This window comes from Teleopsis dalmanni, chromosome X (assembly GCF_002237135.1).
Source record: "Teleopsis dalmanni isolate 2A chromosome X, ASM223713v2, whole genome shotgun sequence".
Classification (NCBI taxonomy): domain Eukaryota; kingdom Metazoa; phylum Arthropoda; class Insecta; order Diptera; family Diopsidae; genus Teleopsis; species Teleopsis dalmanni.
The window spans coordinates 35,423,277-35,446,052 of NC_051848.1; the positions used below are offsets into that span (position 1 = coordinate 35,423,277).

General features: G+C 30.5%; 2 protein-coding genes across 7 annotated transcripts; one reads left to right on the plus strand and one right to left on the minus strand.

Annotated features, from left to right (window-relative positions):
• Positions 1-8,121: 8,121 nt before the first annotated feature.
• On the minus strand, positions 8,122-12,153 carry LOC119690065. Its single transcript, XM_038105048.1, has 3 exons — positions 11,917-12,153; positions 10,940-11,694; positions 8,122-8,943 (listed from the first exon to the last, which is right to left on the minus strand). The coding sequence occupies exons 1-3, from the start codon at positions 11,945-11,947 to the stop codon at positions 8,722-8,724; spliced, it is 1,008 nt and encodes a 335-aa protein (XP_037960976.1). The 5' UTR covers positions 11,948-12,153; the 3' UTR covers positions 8,122-8,721.
• Positions 12,154-14,814: 2,661 nt separating this feature from the next.
• LOC119661907 lies at positions 14,815-19,988 on the plus strand. 6 transcript variants are annotated; one of them, XR_005250632.1, is made up of 10 exons: positions 14,815-15,070; positions 15,355-16,094; positions 16,281-16,337; positions 17,127-17,263; positions 17,343-17,433; positions 18,602-18,942; positions 19,061-19,117; positions 19,182-19,296; positions 19,361-19,578; positions 19,638-19,988. XR_005250632.1 is itself a non-coding variant. In XM_038071418.1 (5 exons), exons 1-2 carry the CDS (start codon positions 14,972-14,974, stop codon positions 16,012-16,014), a joined length of 759 nt encoding a protein of 252 aa, XP_037927346.1. In that variant the 5' UTR covers positions 14,815-14,971; the 3' UTR covers positions 16,015-16,094; positions 16,281-16,337; positions 18,602-18,633; positions 18,702-18,940. The 6 variants fall into 6 exon arrangements, 2 of the variants coding, with proteins under 2 accessions (XP_037927346.1, XP_037927345.1); XR_005250633.1 differs by having other exon boundaries at positions 18,602-18,633; positions 18,702-18,942; positions 19,061-19,296; XR_005250630.1 differs by having other exon boundaries at positions 19,061-19,296.
• The last annotated feature ends 2,788 nt before the right edge of the window (positions 19,989-22,776 follow it).

Here is a 22,776-nt window from a genome sequence, read left to right on the forward strand (position 1 = left end):
ATTTATTATTTAATTGGAATTGGAATCATTGAGATACTGTAGTTGCAGATTATTTAATATATGTTATTATATATTGTCTTACGAATGTCACTGAATTGTTTATGAAAGGTATGGTTAACAATGTTATCTCATACTTTTTTAATGAGACGTGATTTATTTAGAAGAAAAAATTACAATTCAGATAAAAAAAATATTTCATTTGATACCTTATCTGATTATTTATTCCACTTCATAATTATGCAACTGATAGTAGGTATCGAATTTCCATCACAGCAACTAATAGATACAAAGAAAAACTCAAACCGATAGATGAAAATGTTGCTTTTAATAAGAAAGAAGTTGTCAACAAAAGTCTGGCTGATTTTATTAAATGAATACATATATTTTGTAAAGTAGCAAAGCATCTCAATAACAAAACAGATAAAAATATTTTCATCGATTGTGACATAGAGAACCATCCTTCTTGACAGCGCTACAGTGTGCGTCAAGATGGACCCGGATGTGCCACCGTCTTCTTCTCCGCTTGCGGAAACGGTGAACGTACCAGCAAAAATTTCGTCGCGTACTCAAGCAAATCGGCAGGAAATCATTGAATTTTTTTCTTCAAATTCTTCAAATTCTACTCTTGTGATTCCGATACCGGCAGTGTGGTTTCATAAAAGTTCAGTCTAACTGTCGTCGGCTCCAAAGTTAGCAACCTCACTTTGAAACCTACAAAATTCACTCATCTCAAAAGAAGTGAAAGGAGAAGATTCATGGTGGCTATGACATCAGGTCTTATCAGAACAAAGGCTCTAAAAATCGTCACGCAGTTCTCGACTGCGATTAAGCGGGTCAGATCGGAGAAGGTCAGATCGGAGGTGGACTCGTCTCATGGGGACTTGAACGTATTAATACATAGCAGTCAAATATTTATGCATTTAGATTTTACATTTGATATCCATATATGTTTATATATCCTTTTTATCGTCCACACCTATTAACATTAATTGTACAATTAAAATCCAAATGCTTCGAAAAGAATTTTTTTTATTCTTTTGAGATTAAAACTCTAAAATGCAAAAATAATTAAAAAATTCGTATTATTTTTTTTAACAACAACCACTGCAACAATGTTTTGTTCGTAATATATTAAATAAAAAGTAAGTAATTAAATAATTAATAAAATGCTTTTGTTTCAACTTCCGCAATTCAATATTTTAATTTTTAACATGAATTTAATGCAGCAAAAAACGTAGTAAATATGCACCCAGTGGGAAACCAGACGGTGCCACCAAATACGTGTAGAGATTGTTATCATAAGCATAATATGGTTTTAAATGAAGTTTCTAAATTTTTTGAGGTTGTCATACTGATTGTTTCATACCAAGCAATTTGCTTCATCTGGATACATGCTCCATTGGTCGGCGGAGTTTGTCTACTGAGACCTCACTTCTTATGAAATAAGCACAAAAAATTTCCAAGTAATTATACACCTATTTTATATAATGTACATATCCATTTAAACAATTCATTATAGATTATACATCAGAGATGCACAAAGCATATTAAAATAATCATACAGTTTACATTCGTAAACTTTGTGGTCCCTACTGAACAGCTTGGTCAAAAGAGGTTGATCCTTGGTCAAAAAAGGTTGGGAATCACTGATGTAGAGAGAAAATTTCTTTATTTGGAGAAACGAAAAAAATCGTATAAATTCAATCGTTTATCTATTTTAAGTTGCAAATAAGGTTCCAAAAGTGCTTATGATTCGAAAAAAATTTTTTTGGAAAATCTTTAAAGATTTTCTCGATAGATGTTATTATTATTTAAAGTTATTGCTAACATATATTTTGCGATTGGATCTAACGATATATCAACTTAAATACATAAAAAAGATATAGTAGCATTAATTTTTAATTGATTTTAAAACTACTACTGATATACATGATATATATGAATACATTATGAATACATATTTTCACTATTAAGTTTATCAGCACATTTTCTATTCTTAATATTCTATACTTAATATTCTAAAAACTTTTAGAGTCCTAGAAAGTGCTAAAAATATGGTGACCTGACCACATATCAAATGCATAACTTTTGCTCCAAACAAATCAGAAAACTGCTGTAACCGAAATAAAAAAGCGAAAATGAAATTGGACAGAACATACTACCAGACGACTAAATAAATATATTCCACGACAAGCTTTGACATGGAACCCAAAAGGCAGCAGACGCCCTGGTGCACAGGCATTAACTTGGAGAAAAACAATTAACAGAGAAATGAAAGAAGCGCACTGCACATGGAACGATATATGCAGAGAAACTGTTAACAGAGTGCGGTTTAAGAGAATCGTTGTGGCCCTATGCCCTACTAGTTGAAACGGATACTAACAAAAGAAAAATAACTCACTTTAAGTTCTACATTTTTCTGATGGGATTGCTTAACCTTACATATGTTCATGTACATATGTTCATACTCTGCATGGCATATAAACAAAGTCTTTCATTGGAGCTGCAACTCTTACCATTAAGCATCTATTCTGAATGTGCACACCGGAAATGCATTCTGTATGCAATAAATTCAGTGAATACAATGGAAATTTAATAATTAAAAGGAAGAACAAGCTCTGAAAGCATAGTAAAAAATTAACAATTAAATTGTGATGGGATTTGAAGCTTAATGTCATTGAATTCGCGGTTCTTGTAAATAAAGGATAAAATTTATTAATTGTGTACTAATCTGGGGGATAAACCTCTTTCACTAATTATCACTGCTACAGAATAAATCAAATTTTTAACACTTTTTACATAGCACATAGAATAAGTAATACATATTTATTACATATACGTCATATGTTTTTGACTAAGTATACTTGAAGTCTGAAGTCGAAGTTATCGAATAAATATAGAGTCAGATAGATTATAAGCCACCAAACTAATATAATTTATTTTAGATTTTGCACACATATACAATTTTTTTTCTACAAATAAAGCAAATTCTATCGTCCAGATATTCGAAGACTCCGAATTTAAAAAAAAATCCGATTTTATTTTCAATTTCGAAGATTTCGTTGAAATCCCATTATTCGAATAAACGGAGAACTTAGGTTTTTAAAAAAATTCGAATAATATGAACAGCACTAGTAGATGCTAGATGGCATATTACAAACGACGATATTTTCAAAGACCTGAACATCTCTACTATACATGAAACAATTTAAAAAAGCAGTACTAACCATATATCTAAATTTCTGCAGCAAACAAATTTGGAAATGAAAAGTCTCCCTGCCTTGGAACTAGGGTACAAAAAACATCTAAAAAGCGCCCCATCAACCTACTGAAGATTGGGTTGAATGAAGATTAACCGCATAAGATACAACCACTAGCTAAAACAGCTAGCTGAAGGTGATACAATTAATGAATTTATAAAAAAGTTGCGATCAAGATAGGTTGGACATGTGATAAGAATGCCGAATATGAGAGTACCGCTTCAGATTTATGAGAACGAACTAAGAACCAAAAGAAGAAGAGGGCGCCCAAGCAAAGAATAGAAAGACAGTGCACAGTAGGACTTAGAAGTAATAAATATAAGAAATAGGAAAAGTAAAGGAAAAAACAGAAAAAAAATGGTAGACTGTTGTTAAACAGGCTTAGGTCCTACATGGGCTGTATAGTCACGGATGATGAAATATCTATGATAGTTGTAATATTAATGGAATAAAAAAAAAAAATGAAAAAAAAATCATTTAAGAAATAAACAAAAAAATTTTTTAAAAAATTTATTATTTAAATATTGAGCAAATAACAGCCAAAAAAATTTAATTAAAAATTTAAAAATTTTTATTAAATATATTTGGTCATTAAAACCTGTAATTATTATCGCAAAACGACCTACAGCAAAGACATTTAAATTTATCAGAATTTATAATAAATATTATATTAATAAATAAAAATTTATTTTCTAATACATTTTTCATTTTATATATCTAGATAAATATGATTTTTATAAGTATTTTGGATATGTATGAATAAATATTTCAATGGATGCAGTATATACTGTGTATATTGGATTTGCTTTAAGCTCCAGATTATGTCTATATTTTCTATTATTTTTTGTTGATGAATTTATTTTAGGAAAATCGTCTTATTTGCACATGATTCACCCCCTACTGATATCCTTGGTTTGATTCGTAATTTTAACCATATTAAGCACTTTCGTATTTATATAAAGGAAGAGCATATAATTTATACTGTAAATATAAATATATTGTAAATATAAATTCTGAGTAAAAATATTTTCACGTATACAAATGTAATGTCATACTGCTTATTACCAATAGAAGAAAAAATGTCAGTAAAACAATTTTTAATTCCAATTGATATGCATCACAGAGCATAGGGACTATTCCCCAAGGACATACACAGCATTAATTTATTTCGTATTCGTATGCACAAAAGCTCCAAGTTCCTATAGAGAAGACAACACACTCAGTATAAAAAATTAAAATGCAAATCTATACACTTTTCCTTTTGATAATATATATTCCATAAAATATTCGAACTGAGCATTTGCGTGTTATAAATCATCGTCAAAGCAATTTTCCTTACTTGCTTTATGTAGTAAATATGTCTCGAGTACTCGGAGTACACAACAGTATATTATGACGCCAACATATTTATGGCAGCTCATGTACATATGGGAGTTTCATTGGCATTGTCAACTTTTATCTATAAAATCGATTAAGAAACCACATATTGTGAATGTAGTAACTTTCAAATAACACTTCTAATATTATGAACTCGAACCGAGTAAAAGAGTTATCCTAACACCGAAAAGCAGTGACAAACACAAATGAAATATATATTTATAATAATTAATTATTTATTATAAAGGAATACCAAAAAACACTGTATATTTACATTTATTCAAAGGAACAACAGAAGCAAGAAGCTATACTATTACAATATAATAGTAAAGCCAACCAGACGACAATAAAAACACTCAATATTCATCAGGTAACGACAATATTCGTGTTGGAGTGTATTTGTTCCCATAACATCATTGGCTCAAAGTCCTATAGTTAGGAATCTAGATAATAATGTAAGTTTTTTGGACACGAAAATTTAGCTTTCTACCTATCATAGTTTTTGAGTAGTCTTGGGACATCACTAAATGCCCCATGTTTGGGCAAAAATTTCGTAAGGTTCCGGTATGCCGATTGGACTCAAATTAGATTTAAAAGATCATCTCAACTATACTTTAAGAAAATTTCAAATCAATATCTTCATGGTTCCGAAAATATCATATTTTGGTCGGCTGATTTCTGTTTTGTCACACTGTGCGTCGGTGTGGGCTCACAAACGAAAAGAGGAGATTACGATGTATCGCAAGATATTCTCAGACTACATTATATACTCACATATTGACATTGATTTCCTAGTGGGTAAATCAATCCCAGAATTTTACAGCGAGCTTTACATGTGATTTCTACAGCGATCATGCGGGAGAGATCTAACAACTTCTCACTCTCAAGCAAGACCGCTGAATAAGTGTAAGACAGGTGTGAAGTAAGCTTTATAAAAAAAAAACTTAGAATTGGTAATTAGTGTTTTTTCGCTAAACTTGTCAGTTTGGTTCCTAGTTCATTCTTTCTTTAATTATTTTTTTTTTCCTAAAATACTAAAATATATGTATTGCTAAATATATTAATAATAAGTTTTTTATAATAAATTTTATTTGTATAACAAAAATATATAAATTAAATAAAAATTCTTAATCTATATACATAAAAGAAAGTCGTGTTAGTTAGACCACTTATAACTCAAGAACGGTTGGACCGATTTTAAAAATGATAAACCCATTGAATGGTAGGTATCAACATCATAGTTTTCAATTCAGAATACAGACGTCAGTCTTACTTCTAAGATACTAATTTTACTGTTTTAAAATCAGGTGAGAAAACTACCAAGAAAATTAGTTCGTATAATCCAAATCCTTGACAAACATCAAGTGATCGGCACGACATCACTGCACGTGTATTCAAGCACAAAATTCGATCGCTGATGAATCTAAAATTTAATATAACATTCATTGACTGTTACGCGATACGAAGTTCGTGGAGTTACCTAGTAATATATATAACAAACTAAAAAAAAATAATGTATTTAATTATAAGAATAAATTAAAATGCAAAACTATATTATATTACGATGCTACGACCAAGACGACGACAATAAACCATGGAAATTCTAAATACCAACAGCCCTAAAGATACAGATATTAAGGGAGAATCACATCGAACCTCCAGATTTTATATTACTTTGTAATGTTTTATATTTTTAGTATATATATAAGTCAGTCCACATATAAGTAATATGATTTCTTAAGATTAGTCCAATAACCACAACGAATACTATTATATACTATTCAAGGCAACATCCAAAAGCGTTCAATTGTGAATAAAAGATATTACTGTCCTTTCTTTAATAAGTATTATAAAATGCCTAATAGCTTATTTTAATGGTTGAAAAATTTTATTCCAAAATATTAATTTTGTTACTTGAGCATGCCTTAGTCATAAATAAAAGGTTGTGTTCAACAAATTAATTCCTGGTGATACGTGCTTCGCTGGATTCGTTATCTTCCAATTGAAACACGACACCAGGCTGGATATGTTAACATGAACTTTTATGTTAATTCAATTAAGCAAACGTAATTAATCACCACAGTAATGGAAACAAACACTTGAATTTTATTCCTTTTACAGGATAACTTAATGCCAAGGTTGTAGAGACACTTAAATCAAAAGCAGAGTCATTGGATTGCACCCTAAGTAAGTTAACATATGAAAAAATTTAAGTAATGCCTGTATACCTTTTTATTCAAGAAAGTAACTTGTAAGGATTCAATGCTTCAGTCTGAATATTTTCCGAAATTTTAAATAATTTATTAACATAAATAAGTAAATTCGTCATTTCGATATAACGACATATTTATTCATGTAGAATTGATATTATAGAGACTTAATTGTCTTTTCTACTGAACGCAGAAAATTTGATTACTCAAGACAATCAAACCGATATCGTACACAACATATTTTGCTTAGGCAAAAACAAATAAAAAATAATCTGATATTAGAGCATATGTTGTTTGTATTATATATGATATATTCGGTAGTGAAGACTTATGGTCTGCCCTATAGTAGCAATAGCATCAGGAAGTGTCTTAATAAACCTAATATCATTCATCGTACATGAAATAATAAGTTCGATTGTCTATACGTTTGAACAGACATGTTAACCCCAGAGTACCTTTTCAGAATCCATGATTTTTTTAACAGAGCAAATTACATGTCTTTATATTTCTATGTTTTTGCCCGCAATATTTGTTGCAGTCGTCTGTAACATACAACCATTATGGGAGCTGCTAAGTGAAATAACTTCTAAGAAATACGATTTAAAAATACTCGCTAGTATTCCTAAAGGTATTCCTAATAAGATCATTAATATTCTCAAAAAGAGCTATAAAGATCCACGATCAGAGTTTTACGTTAAAGTACTCTTAGCAACAACTTTAATAGCAACAGCTTTAATTGCAACAGTGGAGTGCGACAGGGCTGCGCCCTCTCACCGTTGCTGTTTATAATAGTCCTAGACGTCGTTCTCGAAGCTGTGGAAGAAAAACCAATCATCATCGGTTGGAAGCTGAATCAAAAGCCAACATACGCAATTGCCCACGGAGTCATGGATTGGAACCCGCAAGGAGTAAAAAGACGAGATCATCCCAGAACCACTTGACGGAGAACAGTCACAACCGAAACGAAAAAATCCTTTAATGAACTACGTTTTCCTGCCAGAAACAAAGGCGAATGGAAAAATTTTATAACAACTATCTGCCAATTTTATAATGAAGGACATGTCATAATATATAATAAATAATTTCAAAAAAAAAAAATAGAATATCGCTTCAAATATATATATAAAATGTACACAAGTATTATGAATATGTCTTATATTTAGTATATCTTTTATTTGTAATATTAAATAATTATTTACAATTAAGTGGTTATTATATTATAGTATATTACTTTAAAACATTTTCTGTGTTTGCAATGTGATCGATGACATGATTCCATATCACCAGTAATTAATATAGTTCTACCGGTATCGGTTCTTGCTGTCATTTCTGTAGTTTAGCTCTTATGCTTGACGAATGACGAAATCGACTTTGAAATGACGGTTGTCGGTTGGGTAAGTTATTAGCCATTCTTCTGTATGCCAAGTATGAAATGCATGGACTTTCGGGTGCTGGTTTCATGTTTATATCTGAGGATAGCTCAATGACTTCTAGTGAGTTTATGTATTGTGATGAGTGTGCACTTATACATTTATAGATGAGATGACTGAGAATAAGGATGATGTGTTTTATATTATCGACTGATCGTAGGATAGTGAAGATAAACAGACTGCTTTTGCACCAATCTTTGGCATTTTTATTATAATATCGATGTAACATAATTATTCGTGGTATGATAACATGTATATCCATGTGGGCTACATTTATTTGAGGCCCACCGACATAATCCAGGTTGGGCTTGGTGTTGTCAAATCAAATGATTGATTGATGTCGTTTACTGGTGATATAGTTAGTACATTCACAATGTTGGAATGTGACAAATATGATGATAAGGATATTTGCATAGTATTCGAACTCATAGTTGAATGATGACTCTAAGATGTAGGTGGTTGTTGTATTGATAAGATTCCAGTAAACGTGGTAGGCATGTGGGGTTCATATGGTGGCATATACCACCCTGATAATGCATCTTCGTCCAAACAATGTAGTTGATGTGGTATAAAAATTGTTTGGTTTTGTTGTGCAAGACCTTGAGTGATTGCGTAGCGTTCTGCTATTGATGGTATTGGTTGTACAAGCCGCTGTGAATGTTGATCCTGAGAGAAATTGTCCATACTTATTATTGTATGAATTTTATTATTAATAGTGATGAAGTGTACTATATACTGTGTGTAGGAACTTAGATATTTAGATATAAACTTAGATATTAGATAAAGTTGTGTATGTGCTCTCCGCAAGAAGTAATGTTAATATCGGTTGTTGAAAGAATGAAATATCATAAGTATTGTTTAGGTATTTATAGTATTTTAAAATTGTTTCAATATTGGTCATTTCTTAAAAAAATGTAAAATAGGATACAATAACAAATAATAAAAATTATAAATTGAATATGAGTGGTACTGAATTTATTGGTTACAGGTACACAAAAATTATTTTGTCACCACAAGTTAACATTGACCTTGCGGATATGTATTTTTTATGACACTTTCTAAGTTAAGGATAATAAAAGATTTTTAGGTAAAATTGTTATAGTTATGAGAAATAGGACTATGAACAGAAAAGAAAAGGGTTATGTTTGTTGACTAGGTAATATGACAAATAGATATTCTTTGATAACGTAAATTAGAATGTTATTGGATCTTGATGTATTTAAGACATTCTTAGGTAAAATTATTTAAGTCAAGGATGATATTTATAACAGTATAATAGTTTGAACGTTTGAATATAAGACGCATAACAATAATATTAAATAAGAATAATATAATAAAAAATATATGCATAAATATTATATATATGAGTATATGTAACAAATATAAATACTAAGCTCTTTCTGTACAAACATTTCTAACAAAAAATGAGAAAACTCAGCCATAAGCAAACATCTGTAGGCAGTCTAGCCCCTTTTTGATAAAAGGAAATCCAAAACTCTCATTGAGATGTCCCGCAGAGACATCGGTCTTTTGGTAGGTTTACTTAAAGGTCACTGTAAACTAGGGAACTATGCTAGAAGATTAAGTCTTCCTTTCAAACAAATCTGTCGTAACTTTGGGGAAGACGATGAGAGTGTATCTCATCTGCTGTGCGGCGACTTTACACTTGGGGAATCCTCTTTCTTGGGAACCTGGACCAGTCACAGGACCTGACACTGAATAGCATTATATGCTTCGCCAAAGGTTCTAGGTGGTTTCATACCCTAAGTTTTTCCCATTGATACGGTACTATAATGGGTGATTAGGCTTAAGTGGATCCACTAGGGATCGCCGGTATAACCTAACCTAACCTATGTTTATAAATGTATATAAACACTTATAAAAATAAACATACATGTTTAAAATTATACATGTCTTAAATTATATACAAAAGTTAGATATCATTTTTAGTAAAATATCTACTCGCTCAAACTATAATATTACAATAAATAAATATCATCGATTTCTGTTTGTGAAAGAATCTCATGTTCAGACATAGGCCATGGATGTTATAGCCGTTAATTTTTAAAAAAAATTAAATGATAATTTGGAGCAAAAATTTGTAAAAATAGACGCGGCTAACATATTAGAACAATTTTTTTTTTTGGGTTTCGGCGCATAATTGCACAAACTCACAGCAAAGGTTGCTAGGGGTTAAAATATTTAACTACCAAATTACAAAAAGTAGTTCATTTTTCAGATTTAGCTCTGACCCCCGGTTATTTTCATAAAGATAAAAAATTTTTTACATAATAGCAACCATAGAGACATGCTATGTCATCTTTCCGAAAAACCGTAAAAGAGATACGATCCATAAACTAAAGTTTGGTTAAAATCACTGCATAAAATAGTAAATAAATATAAACAACTAAAAGGCTTTGTGTTTTCTACCATCTCATGAACTTTTTGAACACCCTAGTTTTATTAGAACTAACTATTAGAAGCTAAAGACATGATATGTGAATGCGTTCGTTTAATATTATTAAAATATTTAAGTTAAAAATTAAATGTATTAAAAGAAAAAATAAAATATTTCTATTTTAATTCGTTACTTCAGTGGTATTTCAACTAATAACTAATTAATTAACTTAACTTAATCAGATTAGTGTTACTCATCACTCACTTTTGTTTTCATTGCAGTGTTTCTTCCTATAGCTTTATGTTTAGCTAATAATTTTTGATAAATATCTTCAGTCACAATAGTAAGATAACCCTGACGTATCTTTTTTGTTGCCTCTTGAAAAATCTGTACATATTCGGAATACTCATCCCAAAACGGTTTTTCGCCATTGAAATTAAACATTTTTTTAAAACTATCGTAAATAGTTATAGCAAGGTTACGGATAGTTGCAGCGTGTGCTATGACTTTTCTTTCCTGTGTCACCCTTAACTTCCACGATTTCAAGTTTCCTACATATTTACGCAAACGTCGTATTGTATCAACACACCCCGGATTGAGCAAGACGATCAAACGATTTAATTGTAAATTTTTCAAACTTTTCAATGCCCTGAGACATAGATCAGTTTTAGCCTGATCGAGACTTGCATATACACGTAATCGTGAACAAATATCATTAAAACGATATTCACTCTTTAATAAACGTTTACGCTTTTTATCCTCTAAAGTGAATTCAACAGGAATTTCGACACCGAATTTTTCACATACGATAACTCGGTCCTTCACTATTTCATGTTTAATTTCTCCAATTTCTAGTTTGTATTTTATATATTCCGCTTCTTTCCGGTCTGCCCATTCCCATTCTAAACGTGCACTTTCAGATATAAACAATTTGGGTTTTTCGTAATCTGTTTTTATTGCGATCATTTGTCCCGAGGGAGTAATAGCAAGAACAACGTTATCGTCGTCCACACTAATACCTAAAGTAAAAAACATGTTAAACTAAAATCTCCAAGTAGAAGATCTATCTATGTGTAGATCGCATATTAGTTTGCAGCATTTCAAACGATATGACTGCAGTATTTCGCAGTTAAAATCATGTATTCAGTTTTAATCCATCCATTTATAGACACGATTTGGAAAAGTTTATAAGAATTTTTGCTGTGCAGTAATGGACAATGCACAATGAAATATTAACATACCTTTCACCGAAACTTTCGTAGAATATTCCATTTCCTTTTCTTCAGAAACTTCCTTCAATATTTTTAACAGATTACTAGTATTACTAGTACTATTTAAATTGAAGCTAAAACTTACACTAAGCTAATTTTCTTAATGCGGTATTTCTGTGTAATTAATTGGTCATAATATTCTTTATATTTAAAAATATTGGCAACTCTTATGGTATATTATCCGCCTCTGCAAAACCATAAAAATTTAGATAGTATTATTATTTTAACCGACCACGGATCATGGCGTTCTTTGTATTTCGCAAAAAAAAAACAATTCACCAATTTCAAATCTTATCTTTGCTATATAATCTTTGAACAACACTATTTAAATTATAGAAATAAATATTAATTAATAAAAATTTCACTGTGGCTTTATTTTCTAATGCGAACTGAATAAGTTGTGCCAAAGAAAAAGCACCTGACACAATCACGTCACATGTGTTTTCGTTCAATTACAGAGTTGTGTTTTCGTAAACTCAATTTAAATTTTTTATGTAAAAAGTGACACGCACACTTTTAATATAACAAATAGTTGACCTCAACCAACTTCAAGATGATTATAACAGTTAATCTTGATATTATCTTCAAAATAATTACTTTTTAAATATTCTCAAACAGAGCAAAGACATAAAATTCTATCTAAATGAGTACTACAGTATGTTCCCACTGCAGCTTGTAGTACATTCACACTGTCTCATTTAGGCACTTGCTCATTTATATTAATGAGTGAACATTCACATCATTATCAGCTCATTTATGCAGTTGAAAGAAGACACCGTCTTCATATCGCTTGCTAACATTCTTCAATTGTCTTCCATTAATTCAGTTCTTAAAATTTGATTGGGTTATTTATTGTAAACACATTAGTTTCTCACTGATAAAAGGATTTAATAGATGTTGATCAAAATACCTTCTTCTTCGGTGTTAAAAATATACATTAAATTACGAATATAATACATGGTTTGAAGTCATCAACTAAACACGTTTTTTGTAGTTCACTTGTAATCTTTCATTCGGGAATGCGGCAAGGAACAAAAATTTTACTTAACAATTTTGCGCCGCTTTCTATGAGAATTATTGCATTAATTATTGTATTAATCTTAAATGTGCCAATTTTGGAAACTATTTTCTTTTGATTTAGCCGATTTTCTATGTTATATTCAATTACCACAATAAGATTGTAGGTGCGGTAGAAAGTGACTCCTGTCGACTCTGTCATGAGAAGCAGAAAACATCAGAACATATTCTATGCAACTGCCCAACGGCGACAAGGAGTAGACTCAACTACCTTGGAAGCTGGATCCTAGTCCCAAATCAAATGGGTAAAATTAAGCCCACAGCATTTTACGAGATTTATAAATAGTCTAGAATTGTTTTAGTTGGGCCTTTACGCGCACAATAGATCTTTTAGTTCGGAGTAGATTCATAGCCTATTATCTAATAATAGTAATAATATTCAATGTTCAATGTTCAAAATACAGCATAAACTAGACAGCGCTTATTTCATGTATATTTTCTTATTTACAACATTATATTATATGTAATTCAAAACAATTTATAACCAATAAAAATCAACAAAATGACAATTCAAATGCAAAAAAAAATTTCTATAATTTTACCAAGGGAAAAAAAATCACTCTGTTGCGGGTATCACACGTAATGGTTCAAAAATCACGAACCAAAGAAGAACTCTTGTTCTTCAAACTGCCCCTTTTACAGCACGTACTGTTTTCAGAGCTACAATCGGGTATGGATCAGTAATACTCTCAACTGAATCAAGTCAAGTGACTTGTCAAATTTAAAAAAAAAAGTGAAATATGTTGCACATGCGGCATTAACTTGGAATCTGCAAGGCAGTAGAACCCGAGAACGACCACGCAATTCTTGGCGTAGAACAATAAATAATAAAACGAATAAATCGAGAGGTGAAATGAGATATATTGCTCGAGATTGGCAAAATTTGAAATCTTTTGTACAAACAGAGCATGCCATTAAAATAATAAGAAGTTATACAAGGAGTCATGGTCGCGTCAAATTTGAAATTGTTGTGGTTTTAATGGAAAATAAAAATTTGTGGATAAGCCGCAAATAATCTTTAACCGCACACTTTCCAATTTCAAGAAAAGACGTATAAGACGTAAGTACTGTTAGCAATAATTATGGTAAATTGAAAGTAAGCATATCTAGATTTCCTTTTAAATTTAGGCAAAACTAAAAAGTACAACAATAGTAGTAAAAATACGGAATTGGCAATACCGATGTGACAGTCTTCATAACAAGCCTTTTCGTCATAGCCCAGAAGATTCAATTTTGAAATGCTCGCGACACTCTATATAACATGGTCGGGCCCTAAATAGTATTACTTAGTAAAACGTGTCAGAATTTGTGCATAAACATATTCATAAGAATATATATATACATATATTTGTATGAGTATATAAGCATATCCACACAAAAATAAACACCATTTTGGTACAAATAAAATGTACCAAAATAGTAAAAATGTACCAAAATAGTAAAAATCTACCAAAATAGTAGTACACTTAAGAAATTGACATTTGTGATATATCTCTTTCTAAAACATGTCTTTTACTCATCATAATCCAGATGAGTAATATTTCTTGACCCTTTGTCTTATGACTCTCTACATACTACAGTCATAAGAATACTGTTTTCAAATATAATGTAAATTTCAAATTAGGAATTTGTTATTTCTGACATTAGAAATTCAAACTATTTGTCAAATGAAATATTTTTAAATAACAAAGTATTTTTATTTTGAAATGATTTAGTAGGCGTTAAAATGTTAGAATATGTATAAAAAAAACTAGATGGAAATAAAATGTTTCAAAATTTATTTATTTTATTTTTTATCACTAACAGTTTCACAAAACTGCTCGTCCGAGAAATGAATATTTTTTTTATTCAAAATTATTAGTGATATATTTTGTATATATACATTTTGATATATTAAAATACACCTATACTTGTTGCTACTTATTGCTGAGAAGTGCATATTACTGATATGTCTCTTAAAGGCCGATTAATAATTGAAATTTTGGCCAATAATGGGGAGCCGATGAAGAAAAGGGATCTGCTACGTAAAGTAGCAGCGATGGCTGAGGTGAGTTCAAAATATACAAATATTATAAAAAAAAATTGACAGTTGACTTTTTTATCCATCTGACTTAATTTTCTTTTAATATATTACTTTTGCTACCTTTGATCCTTTTTAACAAATTTAAATAAGTTGTTTAAAATATATTATTGTAAACAAATTAAAATATAAATAAATTATTGTATATTAAAACACCTAAAAAACTGTTCAAAAACTGATTGTAGCCTAAACAGAGTTATAATTTTCTTTTTTTTAAATAATAAGTCTAACTCTCAAAATTACCTGTTTAGACGACCCAGAAGAATTGTGAGGCACTTGTTATGAATGTGATTAATGCAGGGATTCGCCATGGATATGTTCAGGCCATAAGTTCTGACTCCTTCCTATATATACCTGGCAAAGACTTAATGCGTCTGTGCGATCCCAGCGTCAGTGACATGAGTATAAAGAAAGAAACTATAAATATTCCCACACTTGGTTGTTCTTCGGAAAATAATTTACAACTTGACGCTAATAAGACTGTAAGCCTTACGTCGTTGTGGTCAAACATTCCATCCCAGAAAACTGATCTTGGGCCTGTAATTGCAAAAAGAAAATCAGTCGCTCGATCACGCAAGCCCAAACGAAGAGTACATAAATACCGGGCAAGAAAAATGCGCGAGCGCGCAAAGCTACGCGCCAAAAGAAGAAAGCGATTACAGAGAAAGCCGAAGGCAAGAAATGCGATCAAACGACGTAAGCCTGGTGCCAATGTAAAAAAAAATATGAAGAAGTCCCCACCAAAGAAAGCAAATAAACGTCAGGTTCCAAAGAAGCGTGCGAAGAAACGTCCAAAGAAGCGTAATGTTGGATTTAAGAAGCGAAGGAATATGTTCCGCAGCAGGCGTGCAGCTCGTGCCCGTATGCAAAAACGTTTGCGTAAAAATAAAAAGCAACGTAAACGCCAATAATTTGGTGTTAATAGGTTGCTTCCAACGGTATTACCACCATTACCAACAATCACAGGGAAGCAACTAGAAGCAAATAAAAGGTAATATCAAATTTTGTTTCCACTTCTAATTTGATTACGATTTCTGGTGCCCCAGACATTGACCTTCGTTGACAATTAAACGTAACCAAAACTATTGCTGAAAATACTCCGCCTTTATAGAAATTTATAGTCAAATTATGCAATCCAGAATCTAATATCTTATTTAATAAGTACTAATTATTTTAGTTTGCTGGTGAAGTCACGTGAGAAAATATAAGAACGGCACATGTCATGAAAATCAAGGTAAGAAAAAAATGGCAGTAGATAATTGCAGATAATTAAGTTTACAAGAAAATATGAAGTTTTCAACAAAATTTAATAACTAAGTTTAATGTAGAAGATAATAAAAATTTAATTTTATTCCAAAAACTGGGAATAAACTCTTACAGAATAATAATTGCAAAAATAATTTCTGTCCTTTTTTTTCAATGCTTCTTTTTTACTTATTTGATAAACCTTCACAACCTGTTTTCCGAGTTTGACTTGATGCTCCATCAGTTACTTCACGTATATCTTGTACAGTAACTGCAGTTATTGCTTCCTCAATCTGATTACTTCATCTATAGAAATGGTTTCCTCCTATATCTTCTCCCTTCAACTGCGGTTTTAATGTTTTCTCAATCTAATCATTTCTCCTAATAAATATGCCCTCTTACATCTTCTTCGTCAAACTGCCGTCTCAAATGCCTATAGTAGTACTTATTGGCAATGGTAATTCACCCAGAGAAGTATTCAAAGTTAACTTGGGTAAATTAAAATTATTCATAAATTTAATAATATCCCTGCGTTTAGGACTTCTAACCTCAAATGAACAACAATAGTTAGATCTATATTTCGGGTAAAAAGTGATGAAAGTAATATTTTTATAGGGTGTTTAAATGATGAGCATGAACACAAACAAAATTCTATTAACTTTCTGTTCGATATTATTTTTCATTTTTTTTTAAAAGTTAATTTAATTCCATTTAATTAACTTTTGTACACATAATGCATATATTATTCTACAATTTGCAATTTATACTCCCTCTTCAGGATCCGTAGGATAGCCAATTCACTCACAATAAAATGCGTTAAAGTATAAGAGATAAATTGTCATGACGAATCCTTAAATTTTATTACTGAGTATTAATAATAAAATATGGACCCAATGCTGAATTGACTTGAACTTCGTAAGTATGATATACATGACTTCCCAAAAACGGAACATCTTCTTTCTCTCTTCTAATTATAAATATATTTTTCAATCAGGGATTCTCATTTTCATCACGACATTTTACTTCAATGTTAAACTTCTTCACATAAACCGCGTGCCCCCAATACCTTAGAAACAACTACAATTGTAAGTATATGCAAGTATCTTACATTTCAAATAGATATATATTTTATATAATATTTATAATTATTTCACAGGTGAAAGTATTACTGCTATATATACAGATATATCACACATATTTTTTTGCTTAAATTTTAATAAAAAATTGTGGTCGCATCTGTCATTTACAATTATCTATAAGTTCTATTTTTTACACGTATTACTTGTCTTAGATCATATATATGGAAAACATTAGTTGTCGTTTTTATTAGTTGTAGTGACTTCACATTATTCATATTATAGATCAACAAATCTGATTTCATTTTGCGTTGAGGAGAAATTATAAAATTTTTAATTTTCCTTTAATACCAAGTCTAATGGACTTGCCAAGTACTGAGTTAAGAATAGTTTCAAATTTAATTGTACTTACATCAGTGATCACATGATCACATATCTTATTAGGTCTATGTCCAATGATTTTCGCAAGAAGATTTTAAGTTACTTCTTGTTCGATGACATCATAACAGAGTTTGATTTAAAAATTTATTAAATCAATATAGAAAGTTCTTTTAAATGCTAAAAATATAAATAAATAATATAAAACCAACTTTTTGTACTCCAAGAAAGCCGACGTTAAGATACCATCAAAAATGTTCATTACTTATTGTCTCATTCATGAAAAACAGTTTCCGATGACAGCTATACGCAATCTATTGCATTACAACTTATTGTAATCGCATAAGGGAGATCGTCTTTAAAGTATGGACTACAACACCTTATCTCCAAAAATTCTTCATAAAGGTAGAAATAAAAACACTCAAACCACAAACCTCCCACTGAACAAAATATATCATGTATGATACATAGAATTTGTGATATTAGTTTGTGATATTATTATAGTGTTTGTAAACATTGATACAAAAAGATGAAAATATTTATTTCTCACAATAATATGTTATTCCTTAAGACCTGAAAATTAGCACATTGTTAATAAATCTTCATCTTGTCAAAAAATCTAAAGCTTAAAGAAACCATAATATTATGTAGCCAGTGACCAGTATCGACGAAACGAAAAATTTTTTACTTTCTGGATCTCTTATCACACATATCTATTCTATACCGAACACTTATTATAATGAATTTTAGTTTAGTATATAACAATACCAAAAAAAAAACTGTAAAACTTCTCTTTCAGATTTTAGTGATTTCTTCTGGGATCCAAACATGGTTGGTTATATTGACATATACATTTATCAAGTGTGGGAATGAATTCACAAGCTTCTGTTTCTATCTAGTTGAATGCTTTACAACGAAAATTCATATTCTCTTAACGCTAATCTGGTGAAGGGCAACTGAATTTTCTTGGATGAAGGCTATCTATGTGGTCTCTTTACAATTACCATTTGGTCCCTCTTCTTGATGCAAATCTGTTGAAATGAAAATGAATTTTCTTCTAGTTTTTTTTGTTGTAATGTATTGATTCAATAATTATATATGTGGATTTTGGACCAAAAGGAACCCTAAATACACAATAATGTAAGAAAAGTTCAAATATTATCATGCATTTTTATGCCGAACACTATTTTTAGAATAGGTTTTAGTTTAACATATTACAGTATAAATAAAGGTATATAGCTTCTATTTCGAATTTCAGCCCTTTTTTCCGGACTCGAAACTTGGATAATCTTATTAATCTGTGAATATATCAATTGTGAGAATGCATCAATTTACTAACACCTAATATTCTATGTGATGTCTTTGCTCTTTGGATTAAGGTTATGTATGTGACCTTTTTGCGATTAGAATTTTTTTCCTAAAGGCGCAAATCTATTAGAAGCAAGACGTATATCCTGGAATGTTAGAGCTCATTAATTTTTTACGAGAATTTTGGTATTTTTATTTACACCCAAGAATGATATTACAATTTTTCTTTTTCATACAATTTTTATTTCAGATTTTGAAATTCTTTTGGACTCCAAATACGTGTAGTCTCATTTTCTTGTAAATCTATTGAGTATGGATATATGTTTATCTGCAAGCTGGTATTTATCTCGATGATCTCATTTGTGCCCTAATCTTGATGCAACTTTATTGAAAAGAAAATGAAATTTCTTAGATAAATTTTGGATTGTCGTACTCTGGTAATAACTTATGTGAGCATGGTTCTAATTAGTGAGTATATTGATTTTAAATATTACTGTTAATAATTGTGCGTGGATTATTCTTTGCAGGAAATCATGAAAAAGAGATAACATACGTTTGCAGATCAAATTTTTGTGTTTAAAATAACACAACAATTCTATGTATTCCAAGTTTTTTATAGATTGCGATATCTATTACACCCAATTATTGGCTCGACCTTTCAAAATCATTTCTCGGAGGCTTTGCAGCAAATTATGTGAAAAATGAGATCATTTATTGTATAAATCAAAATTTGTTAAGATGGATACGCTTTCTTACAAATTTTAAGTTTGTCGAATAATTCTATAAACTACTAAATTGTTATTAAGTAGTAATTTATTAGTTTTAATTTTTAAATTGATTAACGTATGTTTATTTGTATGTAGCTCTTATGTCACTTATGTAGATTTATTACAACAATTATTGTATATAAAAATATAATAAAAAAAGTACTAAAACCATTAACCAGTAAGTTTACAGTCCATAATATATAATATTATTTACGATGTACTCAGCTGTGCACTTTTCATTTACGCATACGTGAAACTGACTATCAAATCCCTTATGCATTGTTATCTATAATATAATAATAATATAGTTTCAAATCTACTACTCATACATATAATGTGTGACAAATATTTATAACAATCTATTCATCTCTCAGCTTATTTATTCATATTTACATGATATTAAAGTTTGATAATAGTAACACCTGTTGCTATACCTAAATACGAATATGTATTCCTCCATAATCAACTTGTGGACTTGCTGTTCAATAATATAGAAAAAATGCAAATTGAAAAGGTTTTTAGTGACGACAAAATAATAATAGTTTCCATAGAGATTATTGAAATAAAAGAAAACAATCTTATACCGAAATATAGTACCTGAGTATGATTCTTGATGCGTGATTAATATGGCAACATCATATATTAAGTTCATTATTTGATTGCACTGGCTGATCAGAGCAGCTACCTTCCAATTCTATGATAATGCTTTATCTAGAATATTATCACTATATTGGTGCTTCAAGACCATTTCATCATGTCTTTCCACAACCATCATATTCGCTTGATTTACCTCTTTGTGATTTCTATCTGTTATCTATGCTCAAGAGACTTATCAACAATTGTTTCTAGTACTTGAAAGAACGTCGACATAAGTGTATTGTATTGGATGAGTGTCGCTTTGACACTTTAAAACAACATTATATATGGTACTGACATATATATAGGTATAGGGTAATATACTAATATATTATATAGTATCTTATATAAAATTATGAAATTATAATGAATTCCTACCACAAAAACGATTTCAGCGTTATTACATTTTAAATATTTTACTTTATAAAAATTTCTCTCCCGTTCTAAACTGGAAGTTATCATTGCTATTATTTAACTTGTAATTATTTTCTGTATCTCCGAAATTTACTGGCTCATTATGTTAATTTTCTACTTTTCCGAAGCTGTCAAATTCTCGAACGGACTTAAGTTAATTTATGTGCTGACGCTGTTAATCGTCGCATGAAATTGTTGAGTTAAACGAAACTAAAAGTTTTCAGATACTTTTTTAGTATCCGAGAACACAAAGTAAATAAGGAATTTGGAAGATAGAAAAATTCATACTCATGCATTGCAGGATGAGAGCCAACAATTTAATTAAAAGTTTTATTGTGAACGCATAAATTAACCAAAAATCATGATCATTATATGAAGTATCTGCGGCTGGAAAAAATAACTGCAACTTCCACTGTCCGTCTGTCCCTCTGTCTGTTGGCTTGTTTGTCTGTCCGTACTGTGAACTCCATTTGCTGTGACTTCGCCTCGTATAATTTTCTCGCTTTTTATGCGAGAAATCGCAAGAAAATGCAGAAATTCTGAATTTTGTGAATAAAAGAAACATTAAAATAATTTCATTGGGTGGAGAAATTAAAAAAGTTTGCGAAATTTATTGTCCCTTTTGCATATTTAAGTTAATGAAAGGGAAAAGCTTACTTCTATTAGAGTAAAGAGTTTATTAAAAAAAATATTGAAATTAATTGCCAAATTAAGAGACGCGCATGATTTTAATTTGCTGAATATAAACAATTATCTTCGATTTTTATTATATTTTTAAAACGAGTATTAGGTTATCTTCTTCTGTTGAAAATCTCTAAACGAGATGTCGTCTCAATTGTATATTTGAATTTTTCAAGTTCTGGGATATAAAGAGCAATGCAACAAATATAACTCAGCATTCTTCCTGGTATTTATCGACTTCCTTAAAGCTTTAACCTCGATTGATCGCAACGTAATATTGCTTGAGTGCCGGATAAAATTATCAAAATTATTAGAACTCAATATCAAGGAGCCTATGCGATTGTCATGCACTGCAGCAGTTTTAGCGACCCTTTCACCACTCGAACCGACATCAAACAAGGATGCCTCATAACTTCTCTCCTGTTTGCGGTGACATTAAATTACATATTAAAATCAGTTGCTTCCAGAAGGTGAGGAATTATGTGGAGGAGCAATCAACATCTTGAAGACCTTGACTATGCTGACGACATAGTTCAACTCGCTTCCAACAGGGAACATATGCAGGCAAAAATTGACGATATATGCATTACAGCCTCGGTAACGGGACTACACCTCAACGTTTCAAAAACTAAAGAGTGTGCGATTAAATCATCTCATACATCATCGTTTAAAGTAAACAATGTTGCTATATAGAATGTTACTCTTACAGACGGCGCTGGAAAGGACGCTAGTCTGCGCAATATCTGGCGCATAAATGAACTGTCTACTACTACAAAAATCAACGTATACAACGTTAAGTCTGTACTATTATATGGCTCCGAACTATGGTTAGTCAGTGCTGAAACCGAATAAAGCCTGCAAGTATTTACTAATAGATGCCTGAGCATGCGGGTGGCCTGGCATAGTCTCAAATGAAAACCTGCTTCAATTAACAAGACAAAAAGGCTTTAATTCCCAAATAAGAGGAAAGCGAGGACGACAACAAACAACTTGGCGAATAAACATCTTGAATGAAACCGGCTTCAAATTGAAATAACTGGAGATTCTATGAAAATAGCCTAAATACTGCATTAAATAAATAAAATAAAAATTATAAAATTAAAGATCATTTATAAAACAAGAAGAGATAATAAAAGATATAAATAAAAGAAAATGCAAGAAACATTAT

Coding starts and splice junctions, on each gene's coding strand:
- LOC119690065 (XM_038105048.1), bottom strand. CDS start 11,947: ATGGAATATTCTACGAAAGTTTCGGTGAAAG. Junction 11,695..11,916: donor TACGAAAGTTTCGGTGAAAG/GTATGTTAATAT, acceptor TTTTTACTTTAG/GTATTAGTGTGGACGACGAT. Junction 8,944..10,939: donor ACACTGCAATGAAAACAAAA/GTGAGTGATGAG, acceptor AATTTCTCTCAG/GATCAACATTCACAGCGGCT.
- LOC119661907 (XM_038071417.1), top strand. CDS start 14,972: ATGTCTCTTAAAGGCCGATTAATAATTGAAATTTTGGCCAATAATGGG. Junction 15,071..15,354: donor AAGTAGCAGCGATGGCTGAG/GTGAGTTCAAAA, acceptor TTACCTGTTTAG/ACGACCCAGAAGAATTGTGA.